Raw genomic sequence first — 21,760 nt, 5'->3', positions numbered from 1 at the left:
CTGGCCAGCATAGCCTGACAATTGAGCAAATGCTCAATGATTTTTAAGCAGGGTTAAAAATCATCGTTCTTGACAGCATAACTAGTCAGCAACTACCAGTCTGTTCAATCCGGCGCCAGCTCAGAGCGGTCATTGACCGCTCCTGCCGGCGATTTAACTGCTCCTCATCAAAAGAGCAGTTCTTCTTCTTCTGGGCTGCTCAGTCAATGGGGTGTGACTATCAATGTCACATTTACGCAGCAGTGGGGAGCAAGCTGTCAATCAGTATGACATTGGCAGTCACATCCTGAGAACAGAGCAGAGCGGAGGAGAAGCCACAGCTGTCAACGTAACGTCAGCAGAAGCCGCAGAATCATAGACCGCTTTATGCCGGCAGAGACCTGTGCTGGGCAGAATAGGCAGGTGGTTAGCACACAGGTTTGTGGTTAACATGTCAATTAGCAACACCAAAGTTCGCTAGGTGTCGCTGTGCAATACAACCCGCTGCGACCCAAAGGATACTGAAACTGTGACAAGCAAGTCTAAACTAATCTGATGTGGTTGGACTTACTGAGACTTGCTTGTCGCAGTACCCTCATGGTCACAATGTGGTCCCACTGAGTTGTGTTGTGCTGCAATGTGAGTTGTGTTGTGCTGGTGTGTAGCATATCAAAAATGCCATGTACTTTTAGCCTAAGGCCTCTTTCACACTTCAGTTTTTTACAATCAGTCACAATCTGCCAGGTTTTGAAAAAAGCGGATCCGCAATTTTCTTTTGAGGATTCGTTTTTTTCCCCATTGACTTCCATTAATGGCGGATTGTGACGGATTGCCGTCCGTTGCATCCATTTTTTTGCGGATCCGCCAAAAGTTGCTGTCCGTCACCATTTCAAAACGGAGCTTGCAACGTTTTTTTCTCTGGCGGATCCTCCAGACAGTCATTTAACCCGAAATTCTTTCTGGGTGCCGGACAAAATAAAATATTCTCTCTCTCTCTCTCTCTCTTTCTCTATCTCTCTCTCTTTCTTTCTCTCTCTCTCTCTCTTTCTCTCTCTCTCTTTCTCTCTCTCTTTTTCCAGGCTGCGATTCCTTTAAAATTGTTTCTTTGTCGGATCCGTCAAAACAACGGACAGGTGGCATCCGTTATCATCAGTACTAAAACGGATCCGCCATCCGTCCTTTTGGCGGATTTTGACTGATGCAAAAAACTGAAGTGTGAAAGAGGCCTAAAACTTGTATTTTATTCATTGAAATCCCTGATGCTTATATGTATATCAGTCCAGTTGGCGGTCCTACTAGTGATTCACATTCATCCCTGTATAAGTGGGCATGCATGGATAGCTGTCAAGAAGGACCACCCACTGGACTCCTATACATATAAGCACCAGAGATTTCAATGAATATTCAACTTCTCCTTCTCTTTACAATGCTGTCCACGGATTGGCCTCCATGTACAACATGACCAGTTTAAGAGAAGAGTTTTCCCGAGGAGCCATTCAGTCCCATTCATGTGTTTCCTTTTCATTCTCTCGCTCACATAATGTTTTTTTATTTCATTGCAGTGTACGCCTCTGTTAGCCTGTACCTGGTTCCTGAGCGGCCAGCCACACTCATCCTCTATGAAGACGTTGTGCAGATCCTGCTGGGCTCGCCAGGTACTACTCCTTACATATCAGGAAGAAATGCATAAGAAGCAGAAGCAGCTTACATGTGGTGTCCCTCCTGCCATGGTGTGACCATCCATTCATGACCTTGTGACCTGTCTGATTTAGTGAGACAGAACTTGAAAAGCCTGTACCAACAGCACAACTGTAATCCCTGTCTCTATAAGTTGTGGCTTACACTGTCCTGTCCGCCCACATAGTGCAGGGGCTTGTGAGGATGTATATAGAGAGACCTAAACCCTGTAGAAACCAGCTTAAGGCCTCTTCCCTTTACAACATTATCATTATTGTGCCTGCTAAGAACTGGTCTGCAGTGAGAGCTTTTCTCCAATGTGGCCCTGTTCACATTTTGCTGTACATTTTGTCACCGGGCACTAATGAAGGGAGTGCTTTGGAGCTGATATGAGTTGCACTTGGTTCAGGCCTTCCAAAAAATTGGTAGTTGTGAGGTGGACTGGACTAAATTTCATTTGCGGACACAAATAGAAGAGCAAGAACAATATATGATTCCTTTGCAGTCCAATAACTCATCATAATACAGAATTCCAACGGTTTTGGAAGTGGAAATGGGCCCCCTTACCTCTTGGGCCCCTATGTGGCTGCACAGGTTGCACCAATGATGTGTCTGCCCTGCTACATGAAAATTTGCTACATGAAAATCTGCCCTCTTTGTACACATACTGTACACTCCGAAGAGTCACAAAAACAATTAAAGGGGTCTTTCCAACCTCAACATATCAAAATATGCCATAAGGATAGGGTTCCACTAGTGTGTAAAAAGACATAAATCCATGCGATACAATCATTCCTGCACTGAGAGTGTCAAAGGTCGTCATGAGTTTGTACTCCCAGACTTTTCTGTCTCTCTGAGATGTGAAGTTACTTTTAAATACCAGTAATTTCATGTCTATGGTGCTCGCAGTGCAGGAATGAATGTGTCGCATGGATTTATGTCTTTTTTCAATTAAGGAATTTGCTCCAAAGACCTTGAGGGACTAATATAATGAAACTAGGAAACAAAAGAGCGCAATAGGGTCTTATCTGGTGATAAATGGAATAGATATGAAAAAAGTCTACTCACCCTTTCCAGGAGAGGTATAAGCATATAAACTCGCCGTCAGCTTGCTGCACGCCCGAAGGTCCACTGCGTGACCTCCAATGCAAATCCTTAAGGATATAAAGTTATTCTTGGGCTTACTGTGCGCTGCTTGACCGGAATGAAATCACCACAATATGAGAAATTTGACCATTTATTTCCCTACGCGTTTCAAAGTGTGAACCACTTCTTCTTCAGGGGTTGACATAAACGTTTATGTCAACCCCTGAAGAAGAAGTGGTTCACACTTTGAAACGCGTAGGGAAATAAATGGTCAAATTTCTCATATTGTGGTGATTTCATTCCGGTCAAGCAGCGCACAGTAAGCCCGAGAATAACTTTATATCCTTAAAGACCTTGAGGGGGCATCACAACACATTACAAGACTCCAATCAGAGGACAATAAAACTTTCACTCCTTATCTATGAACTGGTCTAATATTTATGGCCATAACTGTCTTTCATTCTCTCATAATGATAGTTCTGCTTCGCGTCACTTGTCTTATCTATTGCATTATTTCTGTGCTGTCTTGTGCATAAATATGTGATTCTTCAGATTTAGTTGACTAAGGGTGCTGCGTCACCCGAAACGCGTAGATAACGCAACCCTCTGCTTCACTTGCTGATATTTTATCCTCTACTAGCTGAAGAGCCCGGCGTTGCCTGGGCATAGCAACTAACTGTGGTTAGTTACAACAAATTATAATGATTATATTGCACATAAAAACATTTCACATCATATATTCAACATTACAGATTTGCAACACAAATTAACTTAACGATTACCCAAGTATTGATAGTATTTTATTTTCAACTCATTCAAGAGTCTTTTGATAAACAACATGTGTATCTGTGTATCTAACCCTATCCTGTGTGATAATGTCTGCTGAGCTGTGTACCTAATCCTATCCTGTGTGATACTTTCTGCTGAGCTGTGTATCTAATCCTATCGTGTGTTACTGACTGCTCAGCCGTGTATCTAATCCTATCCTGTGTGATACTGTCTGCTCAGCCGTGTATCTAATCCTATCCTGTGTGATACTGTCTGCTCAGCCGTGTACCTAATCCTATCCTGTGTGTTACTGACTGCTGAGCCGTGTAACTTATCCTATTCTGTGTGATACTGACTGCTGAGCCGTGTATCTAATCCTATTGTGTGTGATACTGACTGCTGAGCCGTGTATCTAATCCTCTTCTGTGTGATACTGTCTGCTGAGCCGTGTATCTAATACTATTCTGTGTGATACTGTGTGCTGAGCTGTGTATCTAATCCTATTCTGTGTGATACTGTCTGCTGAGCCGTGAATCTATTCCTATCCTGTGTGATACTGACTGCTGAGCTGTGTATCTATTCCTCTCCTGTGTGATACTGACTGCTGAGCTGTGTATCTAATCCTCTCCTGTGTGATACTGACTGCTGAGCCGTGTATCTAATCCTATCCTGTGTGATACTGTCTGCTGAGCCGTGTATCTATTCCTATCCTGTGTGATACTGCCTGATGAGCCGTGTATCTAATCCTCTCCTGTGTGACACTGACTGCTGAGCCATGTATCTAATCCTATCCTGTGTGATACTGTATTTAATCCTATCCTGTGTGATACTGACTGCTGAGCCGTGTATCTAATCCTATCCTGTGTGATACTGACTGCTGAGCCGTGTATCTAATCCTATCTTGTGTGATACTGACTGCTGAGCCATGTATCTAATCCTATCCTGTGTGATACTGGGCTCCCCCTGCAGTCTGTGTCAGAGGGTGGTCTGTGTCGGCACGGTAATAAATTGTGTTATTTCCAGCTTTACAGAAGGACGATAACACCATAGAAATGATAAGAATAATAGGCAAAATTGTTTGGTGAATTGGAACGCGCAGGGTTAAAATTTCGCCTCACAACATAGCCTATGACGCTCTCGGGGTCCAGACGTGTGACTGTGCAAACTTTTGTGGCTGTAGTTGCGCCGGTACAGATGCCAATCCCGGACACACACACACACATTGAGTTTTATATATTAGATTGGAATCTGAGTGAATAAAGAATTTTATCTCACTTTGTCGTTGAGCTGGACTATATCTACTACAACCCCATGTACGCATGACATGCATCGCTCATACCATGTTTTAGTGGTAAAATACACTACGCTTTGCTATTGTTGGTGCAAACCCAACCTAAACCAACGCGAGAACATGGAGATACGGGTAGTCAAATAAAAAGCTCTGCCTCTGACAGTGTACGTAGAACCTCATATATATGTAATGTTTGATATAATGTGATATATAATGGGAATATATTGTGTATAAAGCTTTTCCCCTATCTGGTTTTACAGGTGTCCGCAGTCAGCCCTTGGTTCAATTCCAGAGGAAGTCTGCCCGCTTACCCCGATCTTCCACTTATAACCAAATGTCCTCTTCACTTACCACTGCTAACAATCACCATCAAATGAGAGGATTCCCAGCATTTATTGGAGCCGATCCTGATTCCAGCAATGGGGGTAGGATCAGGGGGTGTGCGGGTTCTGCTATAATGCTAACATATTAGCTTTCAAGTTGCCTAAACTGTCATGGAAAGGGTCATTTTTAACAATGTTTTCTACTTTGGGAAACTTGATGTCTGGACATGGGTTCTCTTGTCACCATGCTATAAATGGTGGGGGCTTCATGCTGTGGGAACAGCTGATATTTTGGAGGCAGCTGCCATATAGCTGGGCAGTTGTAGGTGATTGACAGCCTTCCCTGTGTAAACGTGTTATACAGAAATCGCCCCCTGAACTCCGACGCTGTGAATCAGCAGAGTTGTAAATGAAGGCAATACTAAATATTTCCCCCTCAAAACTGTTCATCAATCTGCTGGATAATCTTCTTGAAGAAGATAAGTATTAAAGGGGTATTATTCCGCTCTCCAAGATCTTATGCCAATATGTAGTAGGTATAATCAGGCTCAGACTGGTCCACAGGAGAATCCTCCGGTGGGCCACCACCCTCTTATATGAGCAGTGCTTGGCACAGTACACTTGCTTCACTATGTACAGACAAACACAGCATCTTTTTTATTCAACAATCAACCCATTTTATTGCTATAGAAATTTGTGAATGAGGATAAAGTCATGAGTGGGGCCCTGGTGTTTATGTTATTGGTTGTCCCTTGGCAACCCAGCCTGAAATTGGTTGTAATAACAAGAATATCAGCAAATACCGTACCTCAAATTAGAAATGTAGTATAGTTCTTCATATTCACTATGTCGCTTACCCCATGTGCAGGGCGTTGCAGTAGCTTAGTTATCCATGGTACGACCACTAAGAGCTGTCTAACTAACTATCTGTCACTCACTATATGAGTGGTCATAACCATGGATACCTAAGCAACTGCAATGCCTGAACATAGGGTAAGTGATATAGCAAATCAGGAGAACTATACTACACTTCTAATTGGAGGTATTTGCTAATATTATTAATATTACACCTACTGCATATTGGGATAGGATCTGGGAGATGGGAATACTCTTATATACTCTTATATACTCTCCCCTCACCTCCCTTTCCTGGTATGCATGGTCCCCTCACCCCCCTTTCCTGGTATGCATGGTCATTTCACCTCCCTTTCCTGGCATGCATGGTTCCCTCACCCCCCTTTCCTGGTATGCATGGTCCCCTCACTCCCGCTTTTGTGGTATGATTGGTCCCCTCACTCCCCCTTTCCTGGTATGCATGGTCCCCTCACCTCCCTTTCCTGGTAAGTATGGTCCCCTCACCCCCCTTTCCTGGTATGCATGGTCCCCTCACTCCCCCTTTTCCTGGTATGCATGCATGGTCCCCTCACTCCCCCTTTCCTGGTATGCATGGTCCCTTCACCTCCCTTTCCTGGTAAGCATGGTCCCCTCACCCCCCTTTCCTGGTATGCATGGTCCCGTCACCCTCCTTTCCTGGTATGCATGGTCCCCCTCACCCCCCTTTCCTGGTATGCATGGTCACCCTGACCCCCCTATCCTGGTATACATGGTCACCCTCACCCCCCTATCCTGGTATGCATGGTCACCCTCACCCCCCTATCCTGGTATGCATGGTCACCCTCACCCCCCTATCCTGGAATGCATGGTCACCCTCACCCCCCTTTGCTGGTCTGCATGGTCCCCCTCCCCCCCTTTGCTGGTCTGCATGGTCCCCCTCACCCCCCCTTTGCCTGCATGGTCCCACTCACGCCCCCCTTTGCTGGTATGCATGGTCCCCCTCACCCCACTTTCCTGGTATGCATGGTCCCATCATCCCCCTTTGTTGGTATGTATGGTCACCCTCACCCCCCTTTCCTGGTATGCATGGTCCCCCTCACCCCCCCTTTCCTGGTATGCATGGTCCTGTCACCCCCCTTTCCTGGTATGCATGGTCTCTGTTAAAATAAAAAATAGTTATATACTCACCTTCCGACGGCCCGCGATCTCCACTCCACGCGCCGGCCTCGCGGTCCCAGTAATGCTTTGCGCGAAACACTGCTGATGACGTCGCGCTCTCGCGAGAGTGACGTCATCTCCAGTCTAAGGCGCAAAGCATTACTGGGACCGCGAGGCCGGGTGCGTGGAGTGGAGATCGCGGGCCGTCGGAAGGTGAGTATAACCTTTTTTTTATTTTAATTCTCTTTTTTTTTTTACAGAGCACTGTGCCCGATTAAGCGCTGCGCCCGACTGGGCCTGCCGCTGATTGGTCGCGGCCTGGCAGCCGCAACCAATCAGCAGCAGCCGCAGCTTACCGCTACAGACAGCTGCGCCTGTCGCTGATTGGTCGCGGCCATCAGCGCCGCGGGATTTCTGTTACAGACAGACAGACAAGAAAAGACGATTATATACAGTATATAGATAGTGAAAGTGTTTTCTTATTGTATGGAATTTCTATACTACTAAATGTTTTTCCTGAATCCCTCTTCACCTTTTCTTATAGTCTGAATTTTGTATTAATTATTTCACTAATGTCAAAATTTTAATAAATACGTAAAACAAAAATAGTCTTTTATGTCAATGTAATGTCTATGTGAACCTGAATATATGGGCACAATAACTGGGGAGATAACCATTTCTGCTGCTTCCAAGACTCCCCGTAGACAGGAAGGTTTCAGCATCTGATTGGGATTATGCTTCAATTATTACTTTTAGACTGCAAAGTGCTGCACATTAGAAGACACCATAAATAATTGATAATGTGAACATTAAAGCATCTCCCTTGACTCACAGTAGGTTTTTCATAAGCAGCATTGTAAATGTAATTCCCAGGACACAACACAAGTGGGGACACAATCCTAGCAGAGCATGGGTTTTCTATGAGGAATGTAAAGAGGGATTCTAGTTACCATAGTCTACTTTCATTTATGTATACATACAGTATGTATCTGTGAAGAGTAACGCATAGAAAACCCATACTCTGCTAGTAGTGCGTCCATTCTTTTGTTGCAACTTGACATACTGTATCTATGTATACCTCCCCACCCTCCCCCACAAATAGATGAGCAAAATGATTCACCCTACCCTAGTCCAGCGTCCATTTTGGTACTCCATGGCAGTTGGACCAGGGTGGGGGAACTTACTTGGCCGGTACTTGAATGCTGACATGTTGGGCGCCTCTTGTGATTGCTCAACCTTTGCAACCTACTGAGGGTCTAACAGGGTTGGACTGGCCCACCGGAGACCCAGAGGATTCTCCGGTGGGCCCAGGCACTGACACCTGCTGGAGCCTGTCTCCACTGCTAAAGAGAAATAAATATTCACTCTTCCCCACGCCCCCATGGGCGTGAAGAGGAGTGAATACTAATTTCACTTTAATAGCAGGCAGTGCTAGCCGCAGGCTGAGGCTAACACTGCCTGCATGTAAAGCCAGTGTGGCTGCATCAGGGCCTCAGAGGTGGGCCCCTGCAGGGCAGATAACCCTGAGGGCAATCGGCAGGTAGGGAGCAATCCCTGCAGCTTGGCAGTGGAGCGGAGTTGCAGGGATCCGATGCCGTCCTGCTTCCTGTCTGACACAGCGCAGCTGGATGACGTCATCATTCAGCGTGCAGCTGTTTCAGACAGAAAGCTGCAGGCGACGAAGATGCTGCCGGAATGTGCTGCAGCTGTGGGGAACATGTGGAGAGGTGAGTGGTGCTGTGTGTGTCTGTCTGCCTGCCTACGTGTGTATGTGGTGCCGTGCTATACTTTGTGTGTGTGAGTGTGAATGAGAGAGTGGTGCGGTGCTGTGTGTGTGAGAGGGGTGCTGTGTGTGTATTGGAGATTGGCAATGTTGGTGGTGGTGGAAAGGATGATGGGGTGGTGGAGGAGGAGGCAATGATGGAGGTGGTGGAATGGGCAATGATGGGGTGGTGGGGGAAAAAGCAATGATGGTTGTGGTGGAAAGGACAATGACGGTGGTAGTGGGGAGGAGGAAATGATGGCGGTATTGGAATGGGCAATGTTGGGGGTGGTGGGGGAGAAAGCAATGATGGTTGTGGTGGAAAGGACAGTGATGGTGCAGTGGGTACGGAAAGTTCAGCCATCTACCAGGAAATTTTACAGCATTTCATGCTTCCCTCTGCTGACAAGCTTTTTGGAGATGGAAATTTCATTCTCCAGCAGGACATGGCACCTGTCCACACTGCCAAAAGTACCAATTTCTGGTTTAAAAACAACAGTATCACTGTGCTTGATTGGGCTGAAAACTCGCCTGACCTTATCTCATAGAGAATCTATGGGGTATTGTCAAGAGGAAGATGAGACACCAGACCCAACAATGCAGACGAGCTGAAGGCTGCTATCAAAGCAAACTGGGCTTCCATAACACCTCAGCAGTGCCACAGGCTGATCACCTCCATGCCACACTGCATTGATGCAGTGATTGATGACAAAGGAGCCCCGACCAAGTATTGATTGCATTTACTGAACATACATTTCAGTAGGCCAACATTTTGTATTTTAAAATAATTTTTTCAGGCTGGTGTTATAAAGTATTCTTATTTACTTAGATAATGACTTTTGGGTTTTCATTGGCTGTAAGCCATAATCACCAACATTAACCCCTTAACCCCCGGAGCTTTTTTCGGTTTTGCGTTTTCATTTTTCGCTCCCCTTCTTGCCAGAGCGAAAACTTTTTTATTTTTCGGTCAATATGGCCATGTGAGGGATTGTTTTTTGCAGGACGAGTTGTACTTTTGAACAACACTATTGGTTTTACCATGTTGTGTACTAGAAAATAGGAAAAAATTCCAAGTGCTGTGAAATTGCAAAAAAAAGTGCAATCCCACACTTGTTTTTTGTTTGGCTTTTTTGCTAGGTTCACTAAATCCTAAAACTGACCTTCCATTATGATTTTCCAGGTCATTACGAGTTCATTGACACCAAACATGTCTGGGTCTTTTTTAACTAAGTGGTGAAAAAAAATTCCAAATTAAAGCGCCATTTTCTGATACCTGTAGCGTTTCCATTTTTTGTGATCTCGGGTTGGGTGAGGGCTTATTTTTTGCGTGCTAAGCTGCCTTTTTAATGATACCATTTTGGTGTAGATACAATCTTTTGATTGCCTGTTATTGCATTTTAATGCAATGTCGCAGCGACTAAAAAACGTAATTCTGGCGTTTTTACTTTTTCTCGCTACGCCGTTTATCGATCAGATTAATTCTTTTTTTTATTAATAGATCGGGTGATTCTGAATGCGGCGATACCAAATATGTGTATGTTTGATTTTATTTTTATTGTTTTATTTTGAATGGGGCGAAAGTGGGGTGATTTGAACTTTTAGATTTTGTTTTAGATTTTTTAAAACATTTTTGTTTAATGTTTGGCATGCTTCATTAGTCTCCATGGGAGACTAGGAGCTGCCACAATCCAATCAGCTCTGCTACATAAAGGTGATGATCAGATCGCCTCTATATAGCAGATTTACTCACTTGCTATGAGTGCCAACCACTGGGTGGCACTCACAGCAAGGCACTCACAGCAAGACTGCACTGACAACCATAGAGGTCTCCAGGAGACCTCCACTTGTCATGCCAACACACTGGTGACCCGCGATCACATGACGCAGGTCACTGGTGTGCGTATTTCCGGTGCGATTGCCGTAAACGCTTGTTAAATGCCGCTGTCAGAGTTTGACAGCGGCATTTAACTGGTTAATAGCCGCGGGTGGATCGTGATTCCACCCATGGCTATTTCGGGCACATGTCAGCTGTTCAAAACAGCTGACATGTCCCGTGAAAAATGTGGACTCACCTCCGGAGCCCCCATCAAGGGAGGTAGTCCGACATCAGCATACTATTACGCCTGATGTTGGAAAGGGGTTAACAGAAATAAACACTTGAAATAGATCACTCTGTTTGTAATGACTCTATATATATAATATACAAGTTTCACTTTTTGTATTGAAGAACTTAAATAAATGAACTTTTTGATGATATTCTAATTTTGTGAGCTGCACCTGTATGTATGTATGTATAATATGCAGCTCCCAGGATTGGAGATTGAAGTGCTGTATACTGTGTCTCTGGTATCCAACTTAAAATGACATTTTGGTGTTCTGTCTGTCAATAGCACTCAGCCAAACAGGATTACTCCCTCCAATTCTGGTTGGCTGAGAGCAGCTGCTTGTGCTCCTCCTAAGTGTCCTTTTCATCTGGATGCCAAGCAGCCATATATCCCTTCCTAAACTCGACTTGCCTTCAGATTTTCAGCGATCAATGTTCTTACACATGCTAATTTTGAAGTATAAACATTTAAAAAAAAAAATCCTTATGCTGTTTGCTGCTATATTTTCACATCTTTGTGTTTCTGTATTTATATGGTTTTGTTTTTATTTGCTACTTATGGCCTAGGTTCTTCCTTCACTTGGCCTTTGTTTTCTTCTCTTTCTTGTGCCTATAACCAGGTAACTCCAGCTGGTTGGAGCTGCTGCCTGTTGCCGCAGTGAGCGTCCATCTATTTACAGGGAATGGCTCTGAAGTCCATCTGACGGGCCCTGCTCAGCTGTATCTTCCCCTCCCCTCAGACAGCGGTCTTCAACCTTCTAGCAGCATACCTGCCTGGAAATATGAGCCAAAGACCGGTAGGTTAACAGCTGGATGAAAACTTGCATATTTTTCACATGGTGCTTGTTGTCTTTACTGGTCTGGCTTCTTCTCATTTTGTGCTTTAAGGTCGGTGGCTGCGTGCTGGCATGGGGGTAGTGCGGAAAGATGGACAACAGTTATATTGGTCATTTTCCTACCCAAAACTTGGTTACTGGGCAGCAGCAATCCCATCTACTGGTCGTGGTAAGTTTTTTTTCTTTGTACTTATTTTTTATATATAACTTCACTTCTTTAATTATTGGTATTTTCTCACGACCTTCATACTTGTAGGACTGGATCTAATAGATTACTTACACTGTGGTCTGTTCTCAGGTATGCTGTCACTTATGAGCGACATTGCTGGGTACCATACTATCTTCCTGCTCTCTATTCTGGGCGCTCTTGCACTCCTGGTCCTTATCCTACTGTGCCTATTAATATATTACTGCAGGTAAAAGCTGCTTTATGCCATTTACTGTTTTTCAGGGTAACATTGCTTCTCTTTTCCTGGGATTTGCATGATTGCACAGTTGTGTGTTTCTTTTCATAATCTAATCACAATTTTGACTATTTCTAACACATAGACTTCAGTCTTGTTGCAGTTTTCTTACAATCTTTTTTTTTTTGGCAGAAGGCGATGCCTAAAACCAAGACAACAGCATCACAAGCTGCAGCTCTCCGGCCTTAACGAGCCCAAACGAGACCAGGCAACCTCGACCTCCCACCTTAACCTTATTAGTACCAGCCACTTAGACTCCACCTCCACAGCTGAGAGTGACCTTCGGACTCCAGTTTTGCGCTCTGCCTTTTCTTCTCGAGAGGACTTTTGTAAGTCTGGTGGACGTTCTATTCAGCATTCTACAGATACGCTTCCATTAAGACCAGGTCCTCGAGATGAATATCCATTAAAATCAGCTCGCTCTGGTGACTTGCTGGATTCAGATGATATAAAAAGAAGCTATGGAACTGGTGGAAAGGGGCAGAGGAGGAGAGGACGGGGTGGAGCTAGAGATCCTCCTCCATCTCCTCCTCCGCTTCCACCACCTTTCAAGCATGTTATTGGGGACTCAAAGCCACCTGATTATTTGATGACACAGTCTGCAGATCCATTATCACGTCCTACATCTTTGACGCAGCCTGGTCAACTTATATTTTGCGGATCCATTGATCACATGAAGGAAGGAGCCTACAGACATGCTATGCCAACGCTAGTCATTCCTGCTCATTACGTGAGATTATCAGAAGAAAATCCCAGTGGACAAGGTGAAGAGCTGACAGAAAGTGAATTGGGATCCGCACAGATTTCACATGCTCATCATTTTGCACCTCAAGATTATGTCCAACGCCAGCAATTACTTCAGCAAGTTCATAACTACCAACAAGGGGCATCTACTGGCCCCTCACAGGACCAAGATGGCAAAAGCTGGGCCAACCACTCTTCACAAATGAGCGGTTCTGTCACCATTCCTGTAGTTTTCAATGAATCCACGATGGCACAACTGAATGGAGAACTTCAAGCATTGACCGAGAAGAAGCTTTTAGAACTTGGAGTTAAGCCTCATCCACGAGCCTGGTTTGTGTCACTAGATGGACGCTCTAATGCACAGGTGCGTCATTCTTATATTGACCTGCAGGCTGGAGACAAGACACGTAGCAATGATGCCAGTCTGGACTCAGGTGTGGATGTCAATGAGATTAAAATAAAACCTGGGCCAGAGGAAGGGAGAGGTGGGAGGTCACAGCATCAGCCTTCTAGCTTGACCTACTCCAAATTGGTCTTTGCTGAAGAAGGAGAACAGAGCCTGAGTGAGAGTCGGACTGCTGGTGGCTGCTCCCCAGAAGACAGCTCACTCACACCACTTCTCGATGAGGCCTCTGAGTCTTGCCCAGTAATGAACAGGAGAGGGCGCAGCAGAGGCGACAGTTCCCGCAGCAGCACCAGTGAGCTTAGAAGGGATTCTATGACCAGCCCAGACGAGGACCTTAATGACCAATCTGAAGGTGGGGATGACCAAGATAAGAAGAGCCCCTGGCAAAAGAGAGAGGAGAGACCACTGATGGTGTTTAATGTGAAATAATGAGGGATTTCTCAATTTTCATTCTGTGTATAGGATATACCCCTCAAAGGACTTCGGGGAGAAAACGCAGGGATATCCCTTGAATCCGAAGCCTGGGGCTTGGAGAGTGACAACATCCTGCCCCCAACTCTCCCCTATCTTCGAGGCACAGCCCCAGCATTGGAGAGATTCCTGTGTGTAAGGCCAGAGGCACTATGATATTGATACATACATACATACACATTTACACATCATAAACGCACGCATGCGCACACACACACACACGAGCATGCACACATACATGCACAAGAATGCAGTACACACTCAGATACAGCACACAAATGTAGTAGTCCCTCTGTGAACTGGGAGTCTATGACACTGCACAGTGAGACTCTCAGTGGGACCAGTCCCCTCATGTTGGGTGGGACAAGATTTTTGGATTGGATATGTACCCTTGATTCTTCTCTCCATTCCTGTTAAAATAGTGATACAAGGACAACAGGTGCAGGTTCGGTCTGCTCGGAATTGACGTTGGCTCAGTCATTATCATCATTGCTGCGGAGATGGTCTCAGCACCTGTGCAGCAGGGTATGCATAACCCGGTAGAAACATGACATCTGCCAGTAGCTTGAACATTGTGGTCCTAGTGTTTTGTTTGTGTAAGGTGTGTGAAACATCATAGCTTGCAATTCATTCTGGTCCTTCAAGTTCTCATGTAGGGAGCCATGCAAATCCTGCAGATTTTTCTTTTCTACTTTAATGGCTCCACTCTTCATTGCATTGTGGTTCCATTTCCCCCCATACCATGGAGACCACGGCTACCGGCCATGATGCACTAAGATCCTTGTAATTCTCAGTCCTATAACATGCCTGGCAATGCATTGTACTCATTGTAACCGTGCCCCACCCCACTACATCTCAATATTAGCCGATAATGTGTAATGCATTCTGGTCAACATAGTATTAATATATTATAGGAATACCATGTTCCTCCCTTTTTGCAATGCATTATGGTCTTTGGAACCAGATGTTTCTAAGGGTATTCAGACTTATTTCATGAAGCATTCCGGCACGTGTGGTTATGTTCCTTCACAGGAAAGCGATTTGTATTGCAAGAAGCCAATCCCTTGAAATTTCCCAAGGAGAACAGCACAAGAAAAGTGTATTTGTCATGTTGAACTATTACTGCCGTTTCCTACAAACATTACTAATAAAACATGAAAGTAAAAAAACAACAGAGCAAATTAGTGAAATTATAACAACTAAATCCTGACTATGAGGATTAGTGCACAAACTCGGGACTAGGACCCAACACCTGATACCAAGCTGAACTCAGTTCTTCTGATACAGAGCTCCAGATCACTTACCTAGAGACAGAGTAGTAGTAAGTAGAAGTAAGGTCTACCTCTGATTATACAGAAAAACATACATAGTATAGGAGACCTCTCAAAAATGATTTCTACAAACCACTTTATATTACAGATCATGCTCTCCAGTGCTGTAGAATGCAGTGTAAATGTACAGTACTGTAGCGCCTAAACGACAGTGCAGATCAAAATCTGTATTGAAAAGGATTTCGAAAAATTATTATTGTTCAGGTACCAAGCTAAGATTTTTTCATAAGTTGGTGTACACTTTGAAGTTGCACTTCAGCATTTTTTATTCATATTGTACAGAACATAATGTTATTAATGGGACTCTGTGAGCACAAAAAGACTGTTCAAGCCAAGTACAGGTGCGCTTGGTACATCATGGCGTGGCCAAAGATTTAACTACACCTTCCCACCATCTCAGCCCTTCTCTGGCTCCCTCAAGTCAGAGTTGTCAATCAACAAAGAGGAGAAGTGGACATAGAGGGAAAACAAGCAGGTCAGAAGATTTATAGGAAGGATTGGCCCTGCCATGATAAACTGAACCCCTGTACTTGGTTTGAACAATTATTCTGTGCTGACAGAGTCCCTTTAAAGAATAATATAGAGGCTTGTTTGTTCCTGTTTTAGTTGATGCACAATTTCCAGGGTGTCTGCAATTTTAAATTCCTTCTTCTTTCCATGTGGTTCCCCTAATGCAGACTACATTTCCCATGATACCTCTGACTTTGCATAGTGTCATCACACTGCACTTGCTTAGCCTGGAGTCTTATTTAAAGGCAGCAGTTATAGATCAGTGACATACAGTAAAACTGCTGACCTCGAACTCATAATGCAGTCTCAGTGTATTTTATGTGATGCAATTTCAGCATGATTTACTTGAGATAAGAGCTCACATGGAGAAACCTATTACAAGCAGGAGACAGGCTGAAAGTACATCTCATTTGATGCACTGGAGATTCTACACACAGCAGTCACTCTTAGTATATACAGGCAGTGTGAGCCAGGCTACCTATATCTACACCTAGTTATTGTATTGACTCCTCTACGCTATATAACTGTCAAAATTCTGTGCAGCTGAAGATATTTTATGTAAGAGAGCAGAGAAACCTGGAGGGTGGAGCTGTGAGGTGTCTGAGAACAACCCGGAGGGATTTGATGGGTGATGTAATCCAGTAATACATGGGAAGTTAGAGACTAACCTTACCATGTACTAAATGGGCAGTGAGAATGGCGAGAACATTTTCCAGTGACTCATCATAATAGAGCATAAAATATATGACACAGAGCCAGAATTTAGTGAATTCCAGCAGGCTCTAGAATAGTGATAAAGCAATACATGTGCTAAAATAATTTGTAGGAATGCTGCTTTAAAAGATAGCATGATGGCTGCAGGCAGCCGGCACAAGAGTTAACATAGAGAACATGGTTTTACATTGAACTTAATAATACAGTAAGCATTTAGCTTGCATCTAGTAGCATTTGCTGGACATCTGTCCCCAAAGAGTGTGATCATTACCTCAAAAATATGTACTTTGGACATCAAGTCATTCCGAGTCCTATTCTGAGCAATGAATCAATGAGGCTGGGATGACAGCAACCAGCCAGAAGACAGCTTTGCATTTTTGAAGTTTACAACGGCTTATGATTTTGTGTCCCTGCTGTAGGCACTTTAAGTCAATATGGGTGTTATAAAAGAACAGTCATCTGCTGAGTCAAGCTGCTGCACTTTCACCATTTCAAGAAACTCATTTGTGTACATCAAGTGTGGTTTTCAGTGTACACCTTTTCAAGAATACAGTTATTGATTAAAGTCAGAAAGAAATATGCAGGATCTCGGTCCATTGGCCACAATGGTAATTTGAATTCTGGACCCCTGTGAACTTCCTCCTACATGTTAGGCCTGTTTCACACGTTATTTCCATCAGTTGCCAGCCGCCAAAAAGGCGGAGAACGGATCCGTGTCCGTTGAGACACCAACGGGTGCCACTGGACTGTTGCTTTGACGGGATCCGCCGTTGTAGGAATGTTAAATGAACCGCAGGCATGAAAAAAAAGTACCGCCGAGGTAGCGGGGCCGCGGGACCGGGACGAGCCACGAGAAGAGAGCGGGGCCGCGGGACTGGGATGAGTCGCGAGAAGAGAGTGGGACCGGGACGAGCAGCGAGAAGTGAGCGGGGCCGCGGGACCTGGATGAGCCGCGAGAAGAGAGCGGGGCCGCTGGACCTGGATGAGCCGAGAGAAGAGAGCGGGGCCGCGGGACCTGGACGAGCTGCGAGAAGAGAGCGGGGCCACGGGACCGGGACGAGCCGCGGGAAGAGAGCGGGGGGGACGGTAGGGGGGAGAGATTCCCAGGCTCCCAGGATGGCATGTATGGGTTAAAATGACTCCCGGCCGGGCATGCGCACCTAAAAAAATAGCGGTCCGTCAAAGTAAAAAAACGTTGCAGGGCCCGTCTCATCCGCCCGGGAGCCGCTAAAATGTTGGCGGATCCATACAAAAACGGGTGGGACAGACGGCCGTCAGTCAAGATCCGCCAATAATGTAAGTCTATGGGGGAAAAAACGGATCTGCACCTTTATTGGCGGATCCGATTTTTTAAAAAATTGGCGGATTTTGACTGACGGGAAAAACTGATGTGTGAAACAGGCCTTAGCATTTCCAAGGCCTCTTCTGATTTGTAGGCCTGGCACAAGATCATATGTGCATCATATGCAACGTTGTGGATGGAGGATCTCAGAACTCTGGTCTGACGAATCTTTTAGCTCAAATCTAGTAATTAGTGATGAGCGAGTATACTCGTTGCTCGGGTGGTCTTCAAATACTTTGGTGTGCTCGGGGATTTAGTTTTCATCGCCTTAGCTACATGACTTGCGACTGCTAGACAGCTTGAATACATGTGTGGAATGGCTGTTTGTTAGGGAATTCCCACATGTATTCAGCTTGTCTACAAGTGGCAAATCATGCAGCTGAGATGACGAAAACTAAATCTCCGAACACGCCAAAATACTCAATCACTTGAGCATGCTCGAGGAGACCCAAGCAACAGTGCTACTCACCCTTCACTACTAGTAATATGTATATATTTATTACACACGGAATGCAAAAGTTTTAAGTAGGCATGGAAAAATGCTGCAAAGTAAGAATGCTTTCATAAATTGTTAGTTTATTTTGTATTAATAAACCAAATCACAAGAGAATAAACAAAAGAGAAATCTTAATCAAATCAATGTTTGGTGTGACCACTTTCACACAGTTTTTGAAATAACTCGGCAGGGAGGTTGCCCCAAACATCTTGAAAAATGAACCACACATCTTCTGTTGATGTAGGCCTGCGTAAATCTTTCTGTATCTTCCTGGAATTCCAGATAGTCTTGATGATGTTGAGATGAGGGCTCTGTGGGGACCATATCATCACTTTCGGGGCTTCATGTTCTCCGTTACACTGAAGATAGTTCTTAATGACACTGTATGTTTTGTGTCGTTCTGATGCAGAATAAAATTGGAGCCAGACGCCTCACTGATGGTATTGCTTAGCAGATAAGTATCTACCTGTATTTCTCAGCATTGAGGACATCAATACTGACCAAATATCCAACTCAATTTGCTGAAATGTAGCCTAAACTTGCAAGGAACCTCCAAGACACTTCACTGTTGTCTGCAGACACTCGTTGTATTGCTCTTTAGCCCCTTTGGGGAAACAAATTGCCTTCTGTTACAGACAAATATTTCACATTTTATCTCATCAGTCCAGCGCACCTGCTGCCATTTTCCTGCGCCACAGATCCTATGCTGAGTCGCTGGCCCTTGTATCCATATAAAAGGTATGGTTTCTGGCGAGCGTTTGCCAAACAGTAAATAAGTGTAGGTGGGTCCCACTTGTTGCTGCTTATTCTGAACGGATCCGCCTGTTGGATATCTCCCGATGTGTCTTTCATCTGCTGCCCTAAATTTCCATGGCCAACCACTATGTTACTAGTCCTCAGTGTTGCCCATTTTTTGGTCCAACTTCAAAAGCTCTTGAACAGCACATCTTGAAACCCCAGTCTGCTCTGAAATCTTAGCCAGGGAGAGACCTTGCCGATGCAGTATAACTACCTTGTGTCTTATTCCTGTGCTTAGTCTTGCTATGCTGTATGGCCTATAACATTACACTGTTTTTAACAACCTCACCTTTGTAGCAGAATTTGGCTTTTCCTCTGCCAGTTTTAAGCCTCCTACATAGCTGTTCTGTTTGATTACAGTTTCAACCCACACATGAAAGTAATAATCATTTTCACCTCTTTTTTTTTTATAATTGTTTACTCAAACGCATGACAATAATCCTACAAAATACCTGACTTTTGGGCATGTGTAATGTGTACTGAGAAAAATTGAAGTTTTTGCAGGCCCACCAAATATTGATTTGATTTAGATTCCTATTTTTCATTCAGTCACTGTGTATTTTGTTGATATCTTTACAAATGTCATTATTTTTTATTATAATTGTGGTGCTGTATTTCCTTTAATGCTGAAGTTTAATCTCCCATCCCTGGACTAGTCCACGAACACTGCCACTTATCTCTACTGAGGTGGCAGCTTGCCCCTCCCCCACAGCGTGATTGACAAGTCAGAGTCTGCAGAGCGAAAAGCAAGAAGCAGAGGGACAGCTTGTTCTCTTTCCCCTGTTCTCTCTGCACATGTTGGTTTGTCAATCACGCTGCAGGGAGTGTAATGCAGTTAACCAAACTAGTCCGGGGTCAGGAGCGCCAAGAATAAAACCTCAGTTTTACAGTAAATACATAAACATTTATAATAAATCCATCATTACAAATGTCATTAGAAGGCTGGTATGGCACTCCCAACACTTTATGGGGATAAATCCTGGGGTCAGTTAAGGGCACTTATTAACTTCAATTTTTGAGAGCATTCTTATTTTGCACCATTTTTTTTTTTCAAACACCTGCCTAAAACTTGTGCACAGTACTGAATATAATATATCTATCATGTATATGGTCATGTTTTTCATAGGAAGCTGAATAAAATTATACCTTGTTATCCGTAATCTGATGACTTATTCCTGAGAAATTCACGTTTTTCTTATAGCACCACTCAAGCATTTTTTTTCTTCTTTTTCTCCTCTGGAGTGGCGTCACTAATGTAAATTCCAAGCCCTAAGTATACTTACCAGCTGCTGTCTTCACTCTTCCTAGTGCCTTCCCAGGCCTAATTTGCCATCTTGTAACCACAAATTCTGACTGATCAGAAGTCAGAGGTAATGGTGACAAGCTCTTAATATAAAAAAAAGTTTATCAGAGCCTTGTTCTGGCCTCACTATGGATCTCATGGGCGAGTCAGAAGTCAAAACTCAATGTAAGCTTAGCAAACTCTAGGGCCATCCGGCAGGCCACAACCTGCAGAAGACAACCAAAGCGGAGCCTATATCTGATGAGGGTGGAGGCTGGTGAGTGTAATGTTAAGGGCAGGAAACTTACATTAGTAATACCACTTCAGGGGTAAAATAAAAAAAATAGTTGCTGTAGTGCTTTAATGTGTATGAAATGAGCTGTTAAGATCTATGGGCCGGACACAGATCTCCCTGAGAATCGGCCTCCAGAGTTTATTTTAAATGAAAGGGGACGCTACCAGTGTGAGACATGTATATCAGGAAAGCAGCCATTACATGTCTTGCACTAGTAACACCCCCTTTAATTTAAAATAATATCTGGAGGCAGAGTCTCAAGGAGATCTCTGTCCGACCAATAGATCTTTACATGTTAAGAAAAACGTGGATATCTCTGAAATAAGACATCGGCTCTCAGATATCACAATACCATTTTATTAAGTTTTCTATGACTTATATGCCCATATAGACGGTATAGGAGGGTTGGTCCTACTGACAGATTGCCTTTATGGATATTTTTTCTGTGTGAGCAGATTCATTTCTCATCCCTTTCCATGATGGATAAGGATATAGAGATGTAAATATGAATCTGGGAGTTTTGTGCACATCAGCCATGTTCAAGACCAACTGCTCCCTAAATACACAATGGCTCCATTTCGTCATTTGTGTTTTTTGGGTTGTGTTGTTTTTTTAGTGCCAGATTCATCAAAATCATGCCCAAAATTCACAAATGTGATTCAAAGTCAAAAATTAACTTTTTCCTTTTACTTTGACTGTTTTTTTTCTTGTGTTTGGCCAAACATCTGCTCTATTCGAAAAAACACAAGAGGGACTGGAGTGAAATTGTGCCAAATTTTGTAACTTTAAAAAGTTGCATTTGATGAACCAGGCAAAAACTTTTAAACTACGCCCATAAAACGGAAAAACAACCCCACAGGTGAGCACATAGAATATGATTTGAGTGCCAAGGAAGGAAAAAAAAGGTGCAGGGCACACAAAGCAAGCAAAAAACAAACTGGAGCTAAGGCAATGATGAATAGGGGATTATGTTACCAATGAGTGCAGATTTGGAAAGAAGGCACAGAAAAGCTCCCCTGGATGGCATCCAGCATTCTAAAACAATTGCCAGTCTGTTTTTTGTTTTTGTTTTTTTTTTTTATTAGTCTC

At 44.0% G+C, this 21,760-nt stretch overlaps 1 protein-coding gene across 3 annotated transcripts in view; it reads left to right on the top strand.

The window, feature by feature from the left end:
• The window catches only part of FAM171A2 (family with sequence similarity 171 member A2), a 92,736-nt gene extending 74,008 nt beyond the window's left edge, over positions 1-18,728 (top strand). For 2 of the 3 annotated variants that reach the window (XM_073572840.1, XM_073572838.1), the window contains exons 3-8: positions 1,542-1,634; positions 5,062-5,226; positions 11,603-11,779; positions 11,871-11,987; positions 12,117-12,234; positions 12,415-18,728. In XM_073572840.1, coding sequence (XP_073428941.1) covers positions 1,542-1,634; positions 5,062-5,226; positions 11,603-11,779; positions 11,871-11,987; positions 12,117-12,234; positions 12,415-13,861 — 2,117 coding nt within the window. In that variant the 3' untranslated portion in view covers positions 13,862-18,728. The remainder of the gene's footprint in view (positions 1-1,541; positions 1,635-5,061; positions 5,227-11,602; positions 11,780-11,870; positions 11,988-12,116; positions 12,235-12,414) is intronic. The other variant, XM_073572839.1, reaches the window with a different exon arrangement.
• Positions 18,729-21,760: the final 3,032 nt, after the last annotated feature.

Source organism: Dendrobates tinctorius, unplaced genomic scaffold, assembly GCF_039654945.1.
Source record: "Dendrobates tinctorius isolate UK_male_01 unplaced genomic scaffold, ASM3965494v1 ptg000032l, whole genome shotgun sequence".
Taxonomy (NCBI): Eukaryota; Metazoa; Chordata; class Amphibia; order Anura; family Dendrobatidae; genus Dendrobates; species Dendrobates tinctorius.
The sequence above is the reverse complement of the archived record's forward strand: the minus strand, read 5'-3'. Positions and strand labels throughout refer to the sequence as shown.